The sequence below is a fragment of the Ranitomeya variabilis genome, chromosome 8, assembly GCF_051348905.1.
Source record: "Ranitomeya variabilis isolate aRanVar5 chromosome 8, aRanVar5.hap1, whole genome shotgun sequence".
In the NCBI taxonomy this organism is placed as follows: domain Eukaryota; kingdom Metazoa; phylum Chordata; class Amphibia; order Anura; family Dendrobatidae; genus Ranitomeya; species Ranitomeya variabilis.
In genome coordinates, this window is record NC_135239.1 from 40732094 (window position 1) to 40747236 (window position 15143).

General features: G+C 42.3%; 1 protein-coding gene across 1 annotated transcript in view; it reads right to left on the bottom strand.

Annotated features, from left to right (window-relative positions):
• Positions 1-10423: 10423 nt before the first annotated feature.
• The window catches only part of LOC143787613 (histo-blood group ABO system transferase 2-like), an 83505-nt gene continuing 78785 nt past the window's right edge, over positions 10424-15143 (bottom strand). Inside the window, exon 6 of the mRNA XM_077276511.1 lies at positions 10424-11539. Coding sequence (XP_077132626.1) covers positions 10855-11539 — 685 coding nt within the window. The 3' untranslated portion in view covers positions 10424-10854. The remainder of the gene's footprint in view (positions 11540-15143) is intronic.

A 15143-nucleotide genomic window follows, 5' to 3' on the forward strand; every position in this document is an offset into this window, starting at 1 on the left:
GCTGGTCCTTGGTAGTTCCATTGGCTCTTGGACCTTCGGCTACCCATCCGGGTTCCAGTACCGTCAGTTGGTTCTCGGCAGTGTCTTTTGCTCTTGTACCTTCTGCTCCCCATCCTGGTTCCAGTACCGTCAGCTGGTTCCGGGCAGAGCCTTTGGCTTAGGTGCCTCCCTCTGGGTATCCGAGTTCCACCAACGTCAGGTGGTCCTTGGTAGTGCTTTCAGGCACGGGTACCTCCTGCTTAGTAACCGGGTTCCAGTAACGTCAGCTGGTCCACGGTAGTTCCATTGGCTCTTGGACCTTCGGGTAGCCATCCGAGTTCCAGTTCCATCAGCTGTTTCTCGGCATTTTCTCAGCCTTCTTGTACCTTCTGCTACATTTCCAAGTTCAAGACCCTAAAGACGATGACCCGGAAGACCACCCCTAAGATGATGACGACACCAGAGACGACAACCACCGAGATGACGACGACCCTGGAGACGATGACCCTGAAGACGACCCCGATGACGATGACCCAGATGACGACGACCCCGGAGACGACGACCCTGGAGACAACGACGACAACCTGGAAGACCGAGAAGCAGAAGAACAAGAGGCTGCAGAACAAAGAGCAGAAGAACATTAAGCATAAGACTAAATATAAGAGCAAAAGATATTATCTAAATTATAAGCAGAAGAAGACTAAGCAGTGTATGGGGGTGAGTCCGTTCCTCCTCGTGGTGCCCCTGGATAAAGCCTGATGCTGCAGGCCAAACTGAACGCGGACAAATGTAACTCTTTTGTGACAGGCAGAACGGAAGGTGTAATCTTCAAACTTTTATAGATAACAACTACGGGAATGCCTGTCACAAATAAGAATATGATGAAGAAGTTGAATATGAAAAAGATAATAGTTAAATAAAAAGAATATGAACAATGTAAAAAAAAAAAAATATAGGTAGAAGAAGAAGAAGATGAATAAGGTGAAGATAGTTGATGTCAAAGAAGCTGATGATGAGGATAATGAAGAAGAAAGTGTGGGAGAAGTAAAAAAGAAGGTGAAGAACGTGGAAGTAGTGAAACATCAATATCTGACAAAATAAAAAAAAAAAATAGTCAAAATCTTTCTAACGCCGAACGTCATAAAAAAAACCAAAAAAACCTGCTATTCTATTTGTTTGGGCTAAACCTCTGTGCCTTTAATGTCTCCGCCACCTCCCCCAATACATCCTACATTATTCTTAGTTGTTTTCCTTCATGTAGAATTAACCTACAAGGAAAGAAAGGGTTTATTTTAATTCCGATATTTTCGTCCCATTGACTTGCATTGGGATCGGGTATCGGTATCGGTATCGGATTAGATCCGATACTTTGACGGTATCGGCCGATACTTTCCGATACCGATACTTTCCGATATCGGAAGGTATCGCTCAACACTAGCCGTGACGTCATCGAAAGGTCTTTCAAGCGCCATTCTTAGGAACGGAAGATGCCGGTTACCAGCGGCGATGTCCAGGCTGCGTCGGAGAGGTGAGTATATCAATATTTTTTATTTTAATTCTTTATTTTACACTTAAATGTGGATTCCGATACCGAGTTCCGATATCGCAAACATATCGGAACTCGGTATCGGAATTCCGATACCAGATTCAGAAGATCGCTGACCTCATGGCCGACCCCACACAGGGGTCGGGTCGGGTTTCATGAAACCCGACTTTGCCAAAAGTCGGCGACTTCTGAAAATGGTCAACCCGTTTCGCTCAACCCTACTCTTTACCTCTTTACTGAAGGCTTCAGGATCCTCAATCCGGAGTACGGTTAGCAGGGCTGTCTGAGACCGGCCGGTCCGATGGCACTTCCAGAGTTCCCTTTGCAGGTGGAAATCTGTGCCTACCTTCTAGTGCTTGTGTGTTGTAGTCCTTCCCTGCTTAGCACCACGGGATAGTCCTCACAACTGTTGTGTCTGTTTCTGAAGTTCCCTCACAACTGATTCTGATGTTCTTCTCCGTCCCCCAGATGATATGGCTAGGACGCACCCGTATGACAGGTAGGCCTGGAGGTCTTCCGGGACCCTAGAGTCGCCCCTCTCCAACTGTTGCCCCCTATGTCTGCTTAGGTGATTTAGGTGAGACAGCCCGCCTATAACTGACTGTCCTGCCGTAGGTTTGAAGTAAGGCTTGGAGCTCAATACTTCCTCTGCGTTTCCGGCCACCGGCTACGCGCCTCAGTAGGATGTTGCCTCATTCTTACAGCATGACTCCTACTGGCATTTCTCCTTGTTGCGTTGATCTCGTTTCTCACTCTTCACAATAAACCTCGCTTCTTGTCCTTTCTTGGGGTACCGCCGCAATGAAGTGCAGGTGCGGTCCCGTAACGTTCTTTCTGTTCGCTAGGCCTCTGTCAGGATCCCACCCCTGACAGGGACCCCCTGAATCTTCCCCTGCAACACCCTCTGCCACAGGATGTTGCCTGGTTCCAACCCAGTCAGCTTCTCACTAACTTCCTATCTAACCCCCAGTTTTACCAGATTGTGAGGAGTGGCCTAATACATAGCACCCTTAGCTCCCCCCTGGAGGCCAGACTGTGAAGTGTATTGGTGTCTGTGATACCTGGTCAGGTGAACCCCTTCAGTGCCATCAGACGTACCAACACCCCCCTTAGCGGCGGAGCATCAGTACTGCAATGACCAGGACTCTGGGGCACTGCACTTATACAGTGTAAGCTCCTATGATCAGCAGGGTCCTCTCTTTCTACTGTAGAGTGTAAACTCTTATGGTCAGTGGGATCCTCTCTCTCCTATATACTGTAGTGCAAACTCTTATGTTCAGTGAGGTCCTCTCTCTCTCCTACAGTATATAGTGTAAGCTCTTGTGAGATGTGTGTCAGCTCACCATGGTGATATAATTGAAGATAAGTGTCATTGTACTCACTCCTGAATAATCTTTGTATTTGTTGTCAATAGTTTTGTTTCTTTATAGTTAATGTTATTAACTGGCCACAAGATGTCACTGTTGTTTGAGCATGGTTAAGAAACTGTGATATGTATGTAAGATGTAAAAGGGAGGGGTTTTATGAATCTGAAAGACAGGGAGAGGAAGCGAGGCCATCTTGGTCAAAATCTTCTGGAATGAGGAGTGTATGAGGCTGTGCTGGAGAGGGATACAGTGACATCCCCTCATGACAGCACCCAACTGAGTAAAGAGCAGCGGCAGATTCAGGTCTGGGGAACGGGCGGGCCAGTCCATAGCTTCAATGCCTTCATCTTGCAGGAACTCCTGACACACTACAGCCACATGAGGTCTGGCATTGTCCTGCATTAGGAGAAACTCAGGGCCAACTGCACCAGCATATGGCCTCACAAGGGTGGGTCGCCCCAAGGCTCAGGGCAGTGGGGTACTCGGCATCGGGTCCCTCGGTCTCGGTTCTGGGGGATGTCACAGTGGCCCGACCAGGTCCATGGCCCTGCTGAGGGGCGCCCAATTAAAGGTGTAAGTTTGTACGGTGTTCGTGACGCCACCTGTGGTATTCAAATGCAAGTAGAGGAGCTGCGGAGACACCATCACGTGTTTCTCAACGCAGGCAGTGAATAGCCAGGCCTTTCCCCGGGAAGGAACAACCAAGGGAAGGGCAGCATCCCTTCTCCGCAGCTCCTCTACTTGCATTTGCATATTTGGGGGCAGTGTTCTGGATCACTGCGTTGAGAAACACGTGATGGTGTCTCCGCAGTGTTGGATGCTTTGGTCTCCACGAGGTCAATCATCCGTGCCTTTATAGTCTTTCTACTAGGCACTGCTCCTGATAGCCAGTTTCCTACTCCACACTGATGAGGGGCAAAAACCCCGAAACAGCTGTCTGTGGATGGATACCATGCTTGGCATAGGTGGTTTTCCTTTATTGGATGTTTTCCTTTATTGGATGCTGCCCTTCCCTTGGTTGTTCCTTCCCGGGGAAAGGCCTGGCTATTCACTGCCTGCGTTAAGAAACACGTGATGGTGTCTCCGCAGCTCCTCTACTTGCATTTGCATATTTGGGGGCAGTGTTCTGGATCACTGCGTTGAGAAACACGTGATGGTGTCTCCGCAGTGTTGGATGTTTTGGTCTCCACGAGGTCAATCATCCGTACCTGTGGTATTCAGTCAGGGTGACCGACCCTGCTGGGGGTCCGCTGGGGTGATGGAATGGCAGCTAGATGGTATACCTTCCCGCAGGTGAAGTATGTCCCCAGGGCTTCCCGAAATGTGTGGATGATGATAGTGGTCGTTGTAAGGCGCGATGAATAATGAGCACACAAAGGTTGCAGTCTCTTTACCTTTTACTGAAGACTTCAGAGTCCACAGTCCAGAGTACTGCTCACAGGGCTGGCTGAGTCCGGCCGGTCCGAAGGCACATCCAGAGTTCCCTTAGCCAGGAGGAAATCAGAAGCCTTCCTACTAGCGCCTGTGTGTTGTAGCACCTCCCTGCTGAGCATCACAGGAAAGTCCTCACAACCTTCGTAGATATTTCTGATGTTCTCTCTCTCTGTCCCACAGATGATATGGATAGGACAACCCGTATGACAGAGTAGGCCTGGAGTTAATTTAGAGGGACCCTAGAGACGCCCCTCTCCCACAATTGCCTCCGTGTCTTCTTAGGTATTTAGGTTGGGCAGCCAACTTGGAATTAACTGTCCTGCCGTTGTTTGGAATAATGCGTAGAGTCAGTACTCTCTCGGTGTTCTGGCTGTTGTGAAATTGGATTTTGGGCTCCCCCGGTGGCCACTGGTGGAATTGAACTGGTGTGCATCATCCCCTCTGTTCACCTGTTTCCATCAGGATGTGGGAGTCGCTATTTAACCTTGCTCCTCTGTCACTTCCATGCCGGTCAACATTGTAATCAGAAGCCTTTCTGTGCATGTTCCTGCTGCTAGACAACTCCCAGCTAAGTTGGACTTTAGTCCTCGTTTGTTTTTGCATTTTGTTCCAGTTCACTGCTGTAGTTTCGTTTCTGTGTCTGGAAAGCTCTTGTGATCTGAAATTGCCACTCTGATGTTATGAGTTAATACTAGAGTCTTAAAGTAATTCCAGGATGGTATTTTGATAGGGTTTTCAGCTGACCATGAAAGTGCCCTTTCTGTCTTCCTGCTATCTAGTAAGTGGACCTCAATTTTGCTAAACCTATTTTCATACTTCGTTTGTCATTTCATCTAAAATCACCGCCAATATATGTGGGGGCCTCTGTCTGCCTATCGGGGAAATTTCTCTAGAGGTGAGCCAGGACTATATTTTCCTCTGCCAGGATTAGTTAGTCCTCCGGCCGGCGCTGGGCGTCTAGGGATAAAAACGTAGGCAACGCTACCCGGCTACTGTTAGTTGTGCGGCAGGTTTAGTTCATGGTCAGTTTAGTTTCCATCCTTCCAAGAGCTAGTACTTATGTTTGCTGGGCTATGTTCTCTTGCCATTGAGAACCATAACAGTTTGACTGGCCAAAAAGGGTTAAATTAATTGACAGAGAAAGGAGAGAAAAGAGAAGTCTGCTGAAGATTTTTTTTTTTTTTTCCCTTCCCTTCAGTTCTGAGTGTGCTTGTAATTGAATCTCTTGCAAGTCTGCCTATATTGCAGCCTTTCTCTCTCTCTCTCTCCTTCTAATCCTGGAATGGCTCTGTGTTCACCTGTTTAAAATGGATATTCAGAGTTTAGCTGCAGGTTTGAATAATCTCACCACGAAAGTTCAAAATTTACAAGATTTTGTTGTTCATGTTCCTATATCTGAACCTAGAATTCCTTTGCCTGAATTTTTCTCGGGGAATAGATCTTGCTTTCAAAATTTCAAAAATAATTGCAAGTTGTTTTTGTCCCTATGAGGGTTTCTTCTCCTAAGTTTAAGCCTCGGTTCATCGGCCCGTACAAGATATTGGAGATTCTTAACCCTGTGTCCTTCCGTTTGGACCTCCCTGCATCTTTTTCTTTTTAGAAAACATAATGTTTTTCATCGGTCATTGTTGCGCAGGTATGAGGTACCGGTTGTGCCTTCCGTTGAGCCTCCTGCTCCGGTGTTGGTTGAGGGCGAGTTGGAGTACGTTGTGGAAAAGATCTTAGACTCTCGTGTTTCCAGACGGAAACTCCAGTATCTGGTCAAATGGAAGGGATACGGTCAGGAGGATAATTCTTGGGTCACTGCCTCTGATGTTCATGCCTCCGATCTTGTCCGTGCCTTTCATAGGGCTCATCCTGATCGCCCTGGTGGTTCTGGTGAGGGTTCGGTGCCCCCTCCTTGAGGGGGGGGTACTGTTGTGAAATTGGATTCTGGGCTCCCCCGGTGGCCACTTGTGGAATTGAACTTGTGTGCATCATCCCCTCTGTTCACCTGCTCCTATCAGGATGTGGGAGTCGCTATATAACCTTGCTCCTCTGTCAGTTTCTTGCCGGTCAACAATGTAATCAGAAGCCTTTCTGTGCTTGTTCCTGCTACTAGACAACTCCCAGCTAAGTTGGACTTTTGTCCTTGTGTGTTTTTGCATTTTGTTCCTGTTCACAGCTGCTGTTTCGTTACTGTGTCTGGAAAGCTCTAGTGATCGGAAATTGCCACTCTGGTGTTATGAGTTAATGCTAGAGTCTTAAAGTAATTTCTGGATGGTGTTTTGATAGGGTTTTCTGCTGACCATGAAAGTGCCCTTTCTGTCTTCCTGCTATCTAGTAAGCGGACCTCGATTTTGCTAAACCTATTTTCATACTACGTTTGTCATTTCATCTAAAATCACCGCCAATATATGTGGGGGCCTCTGTCTGCCTTTTGGGAAAATTTCTCTAGAGGTGAGCCAGGACTGTCTTTTCCTCTGCTAGGATTAGGTAGTTCTCCGGCTGGCGCTGGGCATCTAGGGATAAAAAAACGTAGGCATGCTACCCGGCCACTTCTAGTTGTGCGGCAGGTTTAGTTCATGGTCAGTATAGTTTCCATCTTCCAAGAGCTAGTTCTCATATATGCTGGGCTATGTTCTCTCGCCATTGAGAATCATGACAGCAAGCAAATGCATGTGCTTAAAAATGCATGCGTTTACATAGACAACAATACTTTTTTTGCGGCAAAAAAACGCCTCTAGAAATTACTACATGTTGCATTTCTGTGACAGAACGCATGCAGCAAAAAAATGCATGCGTCGTTAATCGCGGCCAAACGCGTACAAAAAAACGCATGCGTTTTTAATGTTAAACATAGGGAAAAAACGCATGCGTTTTTTTCTGTACAAATGCTGCAGATCAAAACGCAAGTGTGAAACCAGCCGTATATAGGGTTTTAATGTCATTAGACAACACTTCTCCTCATTACAGAGATGCACATCACCTGATTTACTTAATTGGTAGTTGGCTCTCAAGCCTGAACAGCTTGGAGTAGGACAACATGTATAAAAAGTATCATGTGATCAAAATACAACTTGCCTAATAATTCTGCACACAGTGTATATGGTCCCTTCATTCTCATTCTAATACATATGGCCCCTCATCCCTATAATGGTATGCATGGCTCCCTCATCCCTATCCTGGTATGCATGGCCCCCTCATCCAGACCTGGTATAATAAGCCCCATCACGGCCCTGGTTTGATTGGTACCATCCTTTTTCTGGTATAAATGGCCCCATCCTGTTCCTGGTATAAATGGCCCCATCCTGTTCCTGGTATAAATGGCCCCATCCTGTTCCTGGTATGATTGGTCCCATCCTTTTTCTTTTATAATTGCCCCATCCCGTTCCTGGTATGATTGATCCCATCCTTTTTCTTTTATAATTGCCCCATCCCGTTCCTGGTATGATTGGTCCTATAAAAAAACACACACAAAATTTCAGCTCACCCTTCTTGAATAATCTCCATGAGTTTTAATCAGTCCGAGCACGGAAAGGGCTTCTGCCAAAGCTCTCTGGGAACGATGAAAGTGAGAAAAGAATCCAGCTCAGGAAAATGTATAAAATCCAAAATTCTTTATTCCAAACTCTTTTTAAAAAGAGAGGAAACACTGCATGTCAAAAATCAGCAATATCCAAAAAATGGAAGGACAACCATGATACAGCTGAATGCGTTTCGAACACTGAGTGTTCTTAGTCCACAGGGCTGTATCATGGTTGTCCTTCCATTTTTTGGATATTGCTGATTTTTGACATGCAGTGTTTCCTCTCTTTTTAAAAAGAGTTTGGAATAAAGAATTTTTGATTTTATACATTTTCCTAAGCTGGATTCTTTTCTCACTTTCATGATTGGTCCTATCTTTTTTCTTTTATAATTGCCCCATCCCGTTCCTGGTATGATTGGTCCCATCCTTTTTCCTTTTATAATTGCCCCATCCTGTTCCTGGTATGCATGCCTCATCAGGAAAGATTAAAAAAAAAAAAATTACACTCACCTACACAGCGCTCCCTTGCAGCGTCCTGCTCTGGTGCCAGCAGCTGCTTGATGCTTGTAAGCAGTGCATGATGGGACTTCACAAGCAGAGCACAGCTGCCAGAATACTCACCGGGACCTTCATCGCAGAGAGTGGTGAGTATCCATTCCTCTTCACTAGCGCACCGTGTCAGCCAGTGACTTCCTGCTGCGGGCGGTGGTCACGAGTGCTGATACTTAAGAGAAATGAATATTCAGAATATTTAGGCATTAGTGATAGAGTAAAAAAAAATTGCCTCCTCCAAGATGGCGGCGCCTGCGCAGTAACATCTATCAAGTCGCCGATAGATGCAACTGCACAGGCGGCGCCATCTTAGTGGAGACAATTTTTTTTTTCTCTCGCAAGATGGTGCAGCCTGTGCAGTGACATCTATCGGGGATCTGATAGATGCTACTCTGCAGGCGCTGGTGGCACCATCTTGGAGGAGGCAATTTTATTTTTTTCTCTAGCTAGATGGCGCCACCTGCACAGTAGCCTCTGTCGGGTCGCCGATAGCTGCTACTGCGCAGTCAAGGCCCGCGCCATTTTGAGACAGATTTTTTTAATTAATTTATTTATTCATTATGTAAACTAGAGGGCAGGTCACTGAGGGATCAATGGTCTGTCAGGAGCCACACTGATGAATACCTAATCAAAGCACCACATATAAAGCCCCGCCCAGGAGCACGAGCATGTCATTAACTCAAAACTGAAAATAAACATTAAACAACAACCACAAGATGGAATCATCAACCAAGGTATCATTTTAATCAGTATAATGGCGCTGACCTGTCACTGTCTGTAGGTTTATGGGGAAAATCCTGCTGACAGGTTCCCTTTAAGCTTTTTCACATTAATTTCCCTGTAAAAAAATTAATCTGATTTTTCAAAAAATGACTTCTGCATTTGAATAGGAAAAAATATTTATTTTATTCACAATAAAATCCAACAAAATAGCCAATATCCAACTTATATAGCCACTGTCATTACACTAAACTTTGCATAAGTCAATAGTACAGGCAAATATAGAACATTTTGTAATATCTTTTAAGAAATATTATTTTTAATCCATTTATGAGCCACTTCTTCCATTCCCCACACCTTCTGAACTCATCAACCCCTCTGATAAACAACTAAAATCCATCATCACAGTAGAGAAAGATGGCCTGCCAGTTCACTGAGAGATCAGATTACAGCTGCCTATTGAAGTCAAAAATAGCAGATACGGAAGGGGAGGGAGAAGAAGAGAATATCAGCATTGGGGAAGGTGCAAACAAGCATATATTCTCTCATCCAACAAAATCTAGTTGATTATGCAAATCACAGTCTGATCATAGTGTTTTCCAGTTCTCTCGATTGAGGAGAAAAAAATCTCCATCTCCTCCTTTCTGTGAGTCTGTAGAAAACAGACTGCACTCAGATGTCATCCGAGTGCAGTCCGATGTTTTCCACAGACTCATTACATTTGGGCATGCAACGGTTTTTTTCCTAGGACTGACTTGATCCAAAGAAAAAATGTGACATGTGCACTGCCCCATAGAAAAACATAGGTCTCAGTGCGTTCCAATGTTTTGTCAAATCGCATTCAGGCTGAAAATACAGTCATGTACACGATCCCTTATAGAGACACAGACATGGTACTGGTGCTTTCTTGTAACTGATTTATTTCACCCTAGTGATGGACTCCCAGCTACACTGCTTAGTACGGCTGTATTATACCCTTGTCATTCTACATAGAGAAAAAAAAGCTGGAATCCCTCATATCTGTGTGCTGTGTGTAGGAGATATAATTGCAGCTTGTCTCTTTTCTAGCTCAGAGAAAACTGAAAATTAGAAAGAACTTATATAGGGAAACACTTGAGAAAAATGCAGAATACATATGTACATATATACAAAGGTGAACACATTCTTAAAAGTCACATGTGGTGACTGATATACTTTAAAGACTTTTTTCTCAAACCCACATAGAAACAGTTACATTCGTTATAGTGAGGTATATGCAATACTTCAGTCCATGTTCATTAAAATGGACAGCAATAAATTGTTCAAAATTGTAAAAAAAGAGAGGTCCAGATGTTATAATAACCAAATCACATGACTCAATGACTATGACGCAATAAATGTTAAAGTAATACAAAGAATGTTTACAGAAGTGTCTAAACCCAAAAAACAAGAAAATGTAGGTTCCTATGTCAGGCGTCTTTCTCTGCTGTTCTTCTAGAAGTTAAAGACCATTGAAAATTTCTCAAATTCTCCCAATCTAAGCAAAGAGACAAATGCATAATGAAAAAAGCTGGAACATTATTTGCTCTTTGCAATAGTCATCTCCACTTCCAGTATCATCAACTCAACACCTAAAAAATGAAGTGTAAAGTTCAATGTCCTTGACAATACATTAACTCCTAGCTTGTAAATATACGAGCAGAACTGCTTCTAGTTCCTCACCGGATGAACACATTACATATTTCGTTTTATCTTTACATAACAGCATTTTAGTTCCTCACTTGTCGATGGTTTTTGTGCACGGCTAAGAATCGCTTCTTCTTGATGAACTCACCATTACGTAGGTTGGTATCCCAGATGTATTCAGGTGAAAGTATCTTAGTAGGTTTATTATAGACCAGATACCTGTTCAGATGAGATTCCTCCTGCCACACAGCTTCTATACTTTCTATCTTGTCCTCCATAATACCTTTCTGGCATTCCATACTAAGTTTGTAAATTTCTTCCACTTTTCCACCATACAGAGCGGCCATGTAATAAAAGTCTCCTTCCCCTTGTGGTATATATGCTGCAGAAATTGGTCTACGCTCATATGGGAAGGACTCTGGTTCAGAAAGAAAATATCCTGGGTGGAGAGTAGCTACTAAATCTCCAAGTATTTCAACGCCTACGTGATCATTGAATACCATATCTACATCAGCGCATATCAGGTAGTCTATCTCATTGGGCATATGCTCCTTGGTGAAAATCGTGAGGGTTTCCATTCTTCTCATGGAAATATCTTGCCAGCGTTGGTCAGCAGCCACATTGTGCAGTTGCAAGATGCGTCCATCGGCCATTTTGGGTTTAACTAAATCGTTAACTTTGTCCGTGAATACATAGTATGTAACATTGTGACCAACCATGAAATAACGTTCCGCAGACTCCAAGAATGGTAGAAGGAATCGGATATACCTGTAAAAAATGAATTTAATTTATTAAAGGAGTTGACAACTGCTCGGGCAACCCTGAGTCAATCAGCATGTTTCCACCCATAAAACAACAACACCTATAATCACTTCTGGTGCCAGCGCCGTTCCAGTGGTGTCAGCACTCGCTCTCGCAGGGCTTAAATGAGATTGTTATGTCATGTAAGCCCTGTGTCCAATCAGTGCAGCCTTCCTTGCTTCCTTCCTGTTTTCGGATGAATCGGATCCAGAAAAAGTGAGCTGCCAGGTTGCGGTTCTGACTTCCTCTTGATGTCCAATTTGTCTTAAGGTGAGGAGAGTGACGCCCACTCTTTTTGGCGCAGGGCTTGCATGACATAAGAATCTCACTCTGGCCCCGGAAGAGGGAGTGCTAACAACACTGGAACAGTGCCGGCACCGGAGGAAGTTTAGATGTTGTTATTCTTCCGGTGCAAACATGTTGAGTCGGGGTGGTCCGAGTAGTAGACATCCTTTATAAATACAATAATAGGCTTTAACCTGAAGTTATTTAACAAGATAAAATGTGTAAATTAGCTCTTTAACCCCTTCACTACCTGGCAATTTTTCGTTTTTTGTTTCTGATTTTTCCTTCCCTTCTTCCAGGAGCCATAACTTTTTTATGAGGGTTTTTTTTGTGAGACAAGTTGTACTTTTGAATGACATCATTTATTTTACCATATAGTGTACTGGAAAAGGGGAAACAAATACAAGTGCCTTGAAAGAAAAATATACAATTCTACAATTTTTTGGGGGGTGTTTTATTATACACAGATGCTAAACATATATAGTTTTTTCTTATTTAGGTGGTGTAAAAAAATGTGGATATTTGTAAAAAATACATTTTGCTTTTGTTGCCATTTTCCGAGACCCATAACGTTCTCATTTCTTTCATCTATGGATATGTGAGGCCTTATTTTTTGTGCCCTTAACTGACGTTTTTACTAATACCATTTTGGGGTAGATACAATGTTTTGATCTTATTGCATTTTTTTGCAACTTTCCAGAAGCCAAAAAAACTAAAATTTGATGTTTTGATTTTTTTCATCTTACATTGTTTACTAATCAGATTAATTTATTTTATATTTTAATAGATTGGACATTTCAGAATGTAGTGATACCAAATACGGTATGTGCATTTTGGGTTTTTTAATAGTTTTATTTTTAATGAGGCAAAAGGGGGATCATTTGAATTTTTATGTTTTTATTTTTTTTAAAGTTATGGAAAACTTTTTTTTTTTTACTTTATACTGAATTTAATAGCCACCATAGGGGACTTGAAGCTGCGATCATCCGATCACTTGTGGCATGTACAGCAGAAATCACGTTCACAGCAGGCTCGTAATGACAGGCACGGTGGTCTTCAGCAGACTCCTGGCTTTCATGTCAACTCATCGGCGCCCGGTGATCAGGTCATGGACGCGCCAAGTGAAGCTTGGAATGACGCGCTCCCTGCCAGCGCGTGTTAACTGCCACTGTCAGAGATTGAGTTGATTTATATTGAGTGAAGACCTGTAAGTCTAGTCGGAATGTGACTGAAATTTACAATATACAGAATATGGTTATTCATGAACCATGGAAAAAGTTGTCATTGTGTGTTATGCATCTCAAATATTAGAGGAGGATACACCTGCTTGTAAAAGGTTAATCTACAAGTGGAGGACATAGCTGCATATAAATGGTTAATCTGCTAAGGGAGGACATCTTTCAGATGCTGTTTTAAAAAAAGTAGAACACCAAAATCACAGGTTAATTATTTAAAAAAAATAATAGTAAATAGAAAAAAATACCTGCAAAAATAACACATATTTATAACCATGTGCAAAATGACCCATACTCTATCTTTTATAATGAGTCTAGTAAAAAAAAAAATCTATGCCAACTTTACTGTTTTTGTTCAGCTCGCCTCACAAAAAAAATGATGTTAAAAAAGATCAAAAAGTTATATATATCACAGAGTGGTACCAAAGAAAACTACATTTGTTATGCAACAAAAAGTCATCATAAAACTCTGTAAACCGCAAATTGTAAGAGTTATGGCTCTTTTCTTTTTCATTTGAATAGCTTGTGTAAAACTAAACAAAAAGGAAATTAGGTAATCATGCCTCACTCAACTGGGAACGGCGTATTGTACTGATTGTGAACACTGTAAAAATGTCTTTTAGCAAACAATTTCAAATACGTATATAGATTTTTGTTCATGTATCTTTCCAAAATGAAACAAAAAATTATCAAAAAGATGTATGAGAAATGGTACGAAAGAAAATGTTATCTTCTTATGCAGGAAAATAAGCCCTAAGATAACCCTATTGATAGAAAATTGAAAAACCTATGACTCCCAGAGTATGATCACACAAACAATATTGATTTTTTTTAATGAATGTATTTATACCATCAAATTAAATACTTAAATGCACATTATACATGCGATTATAAGGCAGCGCAGGCGCATGCCTGCTGAAGGTGATTGTTTTATTTTTTTAATATATATATAATATTCATTATGTAAACTAGGGGGAAGGTCAGTGAGGGATCAGTGACCTGTTAGAAGCCATACTGGTGAATACCTAATCAGTAAATATAGGTAAACTGACTGAACAGCAATCTAATAATCAGCAAGGTAGATGGAGTATAAACTAGAATAAAATATAGCTTTTAATATTAATATTTCAAAATCTTAGACAAAAACAACAAAACAGACATCGGTACACAAAAATTAATGCACCCAGACTATATGTCTATTTCTTCTTGGTGCATCAGAAAAAATTGCTCAAAAACATTCGCAATTTGATCACTACCAAAGCACTGACCTATGGCCTCATGCAGGTATTATTCTATGTACACAAAAGTCAGCATAACTTAAACACAATAAATACATGTCATAAAGTGCATGATAGCCATGAATATATAGGGCCCTATATATTCATGGCTGTCATGCACTTTATGACATGTATTTATTGTGTTTAAGTTATGCTGACTTTTGTGTACATAGAATAATACCTGCATGAGGCCATAGGTCAGTGCTTTGGTAGTGATCAAATTGCGAATGTTTTTGAGCAATTTTTTCTGATGCACCAAGAAGAAATAGACATATAGTCTGGGTGCATTAATTTTTGTGTACCGATGTCTGTTTTGTTGTTTTTGTCTAAGATTTTAAAATATTAATATTAAAAGCTATATTTTATTCTAGTTTATAATCCATCTACCTTGCTGCTTATTAAATTTTAGATTGGTAGTTAATTTTTTCTTGAACAGCAATCTAGTCTGAACTGGTGCATAACCAAAAAAGACTTACATAGCAAATAGATCAATGGCTGCACTCAACTGTACTAAAGCAAGGAAAGGTGCGATTCATGAAATGTGAATTTCTTAATGGCTTGTGAAATCTATGAAAAAACACATGAGATGCTTAGCACAAGATTGGGCCAAAAAATGTGAGCCCATCCACCAAACGTCAAGGTAATCTCAGATCGGATGGGTGTTGTGAATTCCGTTCTTGGGCTCCCTCTGATGGTTGTAAATGCACTTTTGTGAATTCTGCCCTTGGGCTCCCTCTGATGGTTTCAAGTGGAACTGCTGCTCCTTGGGTTTAA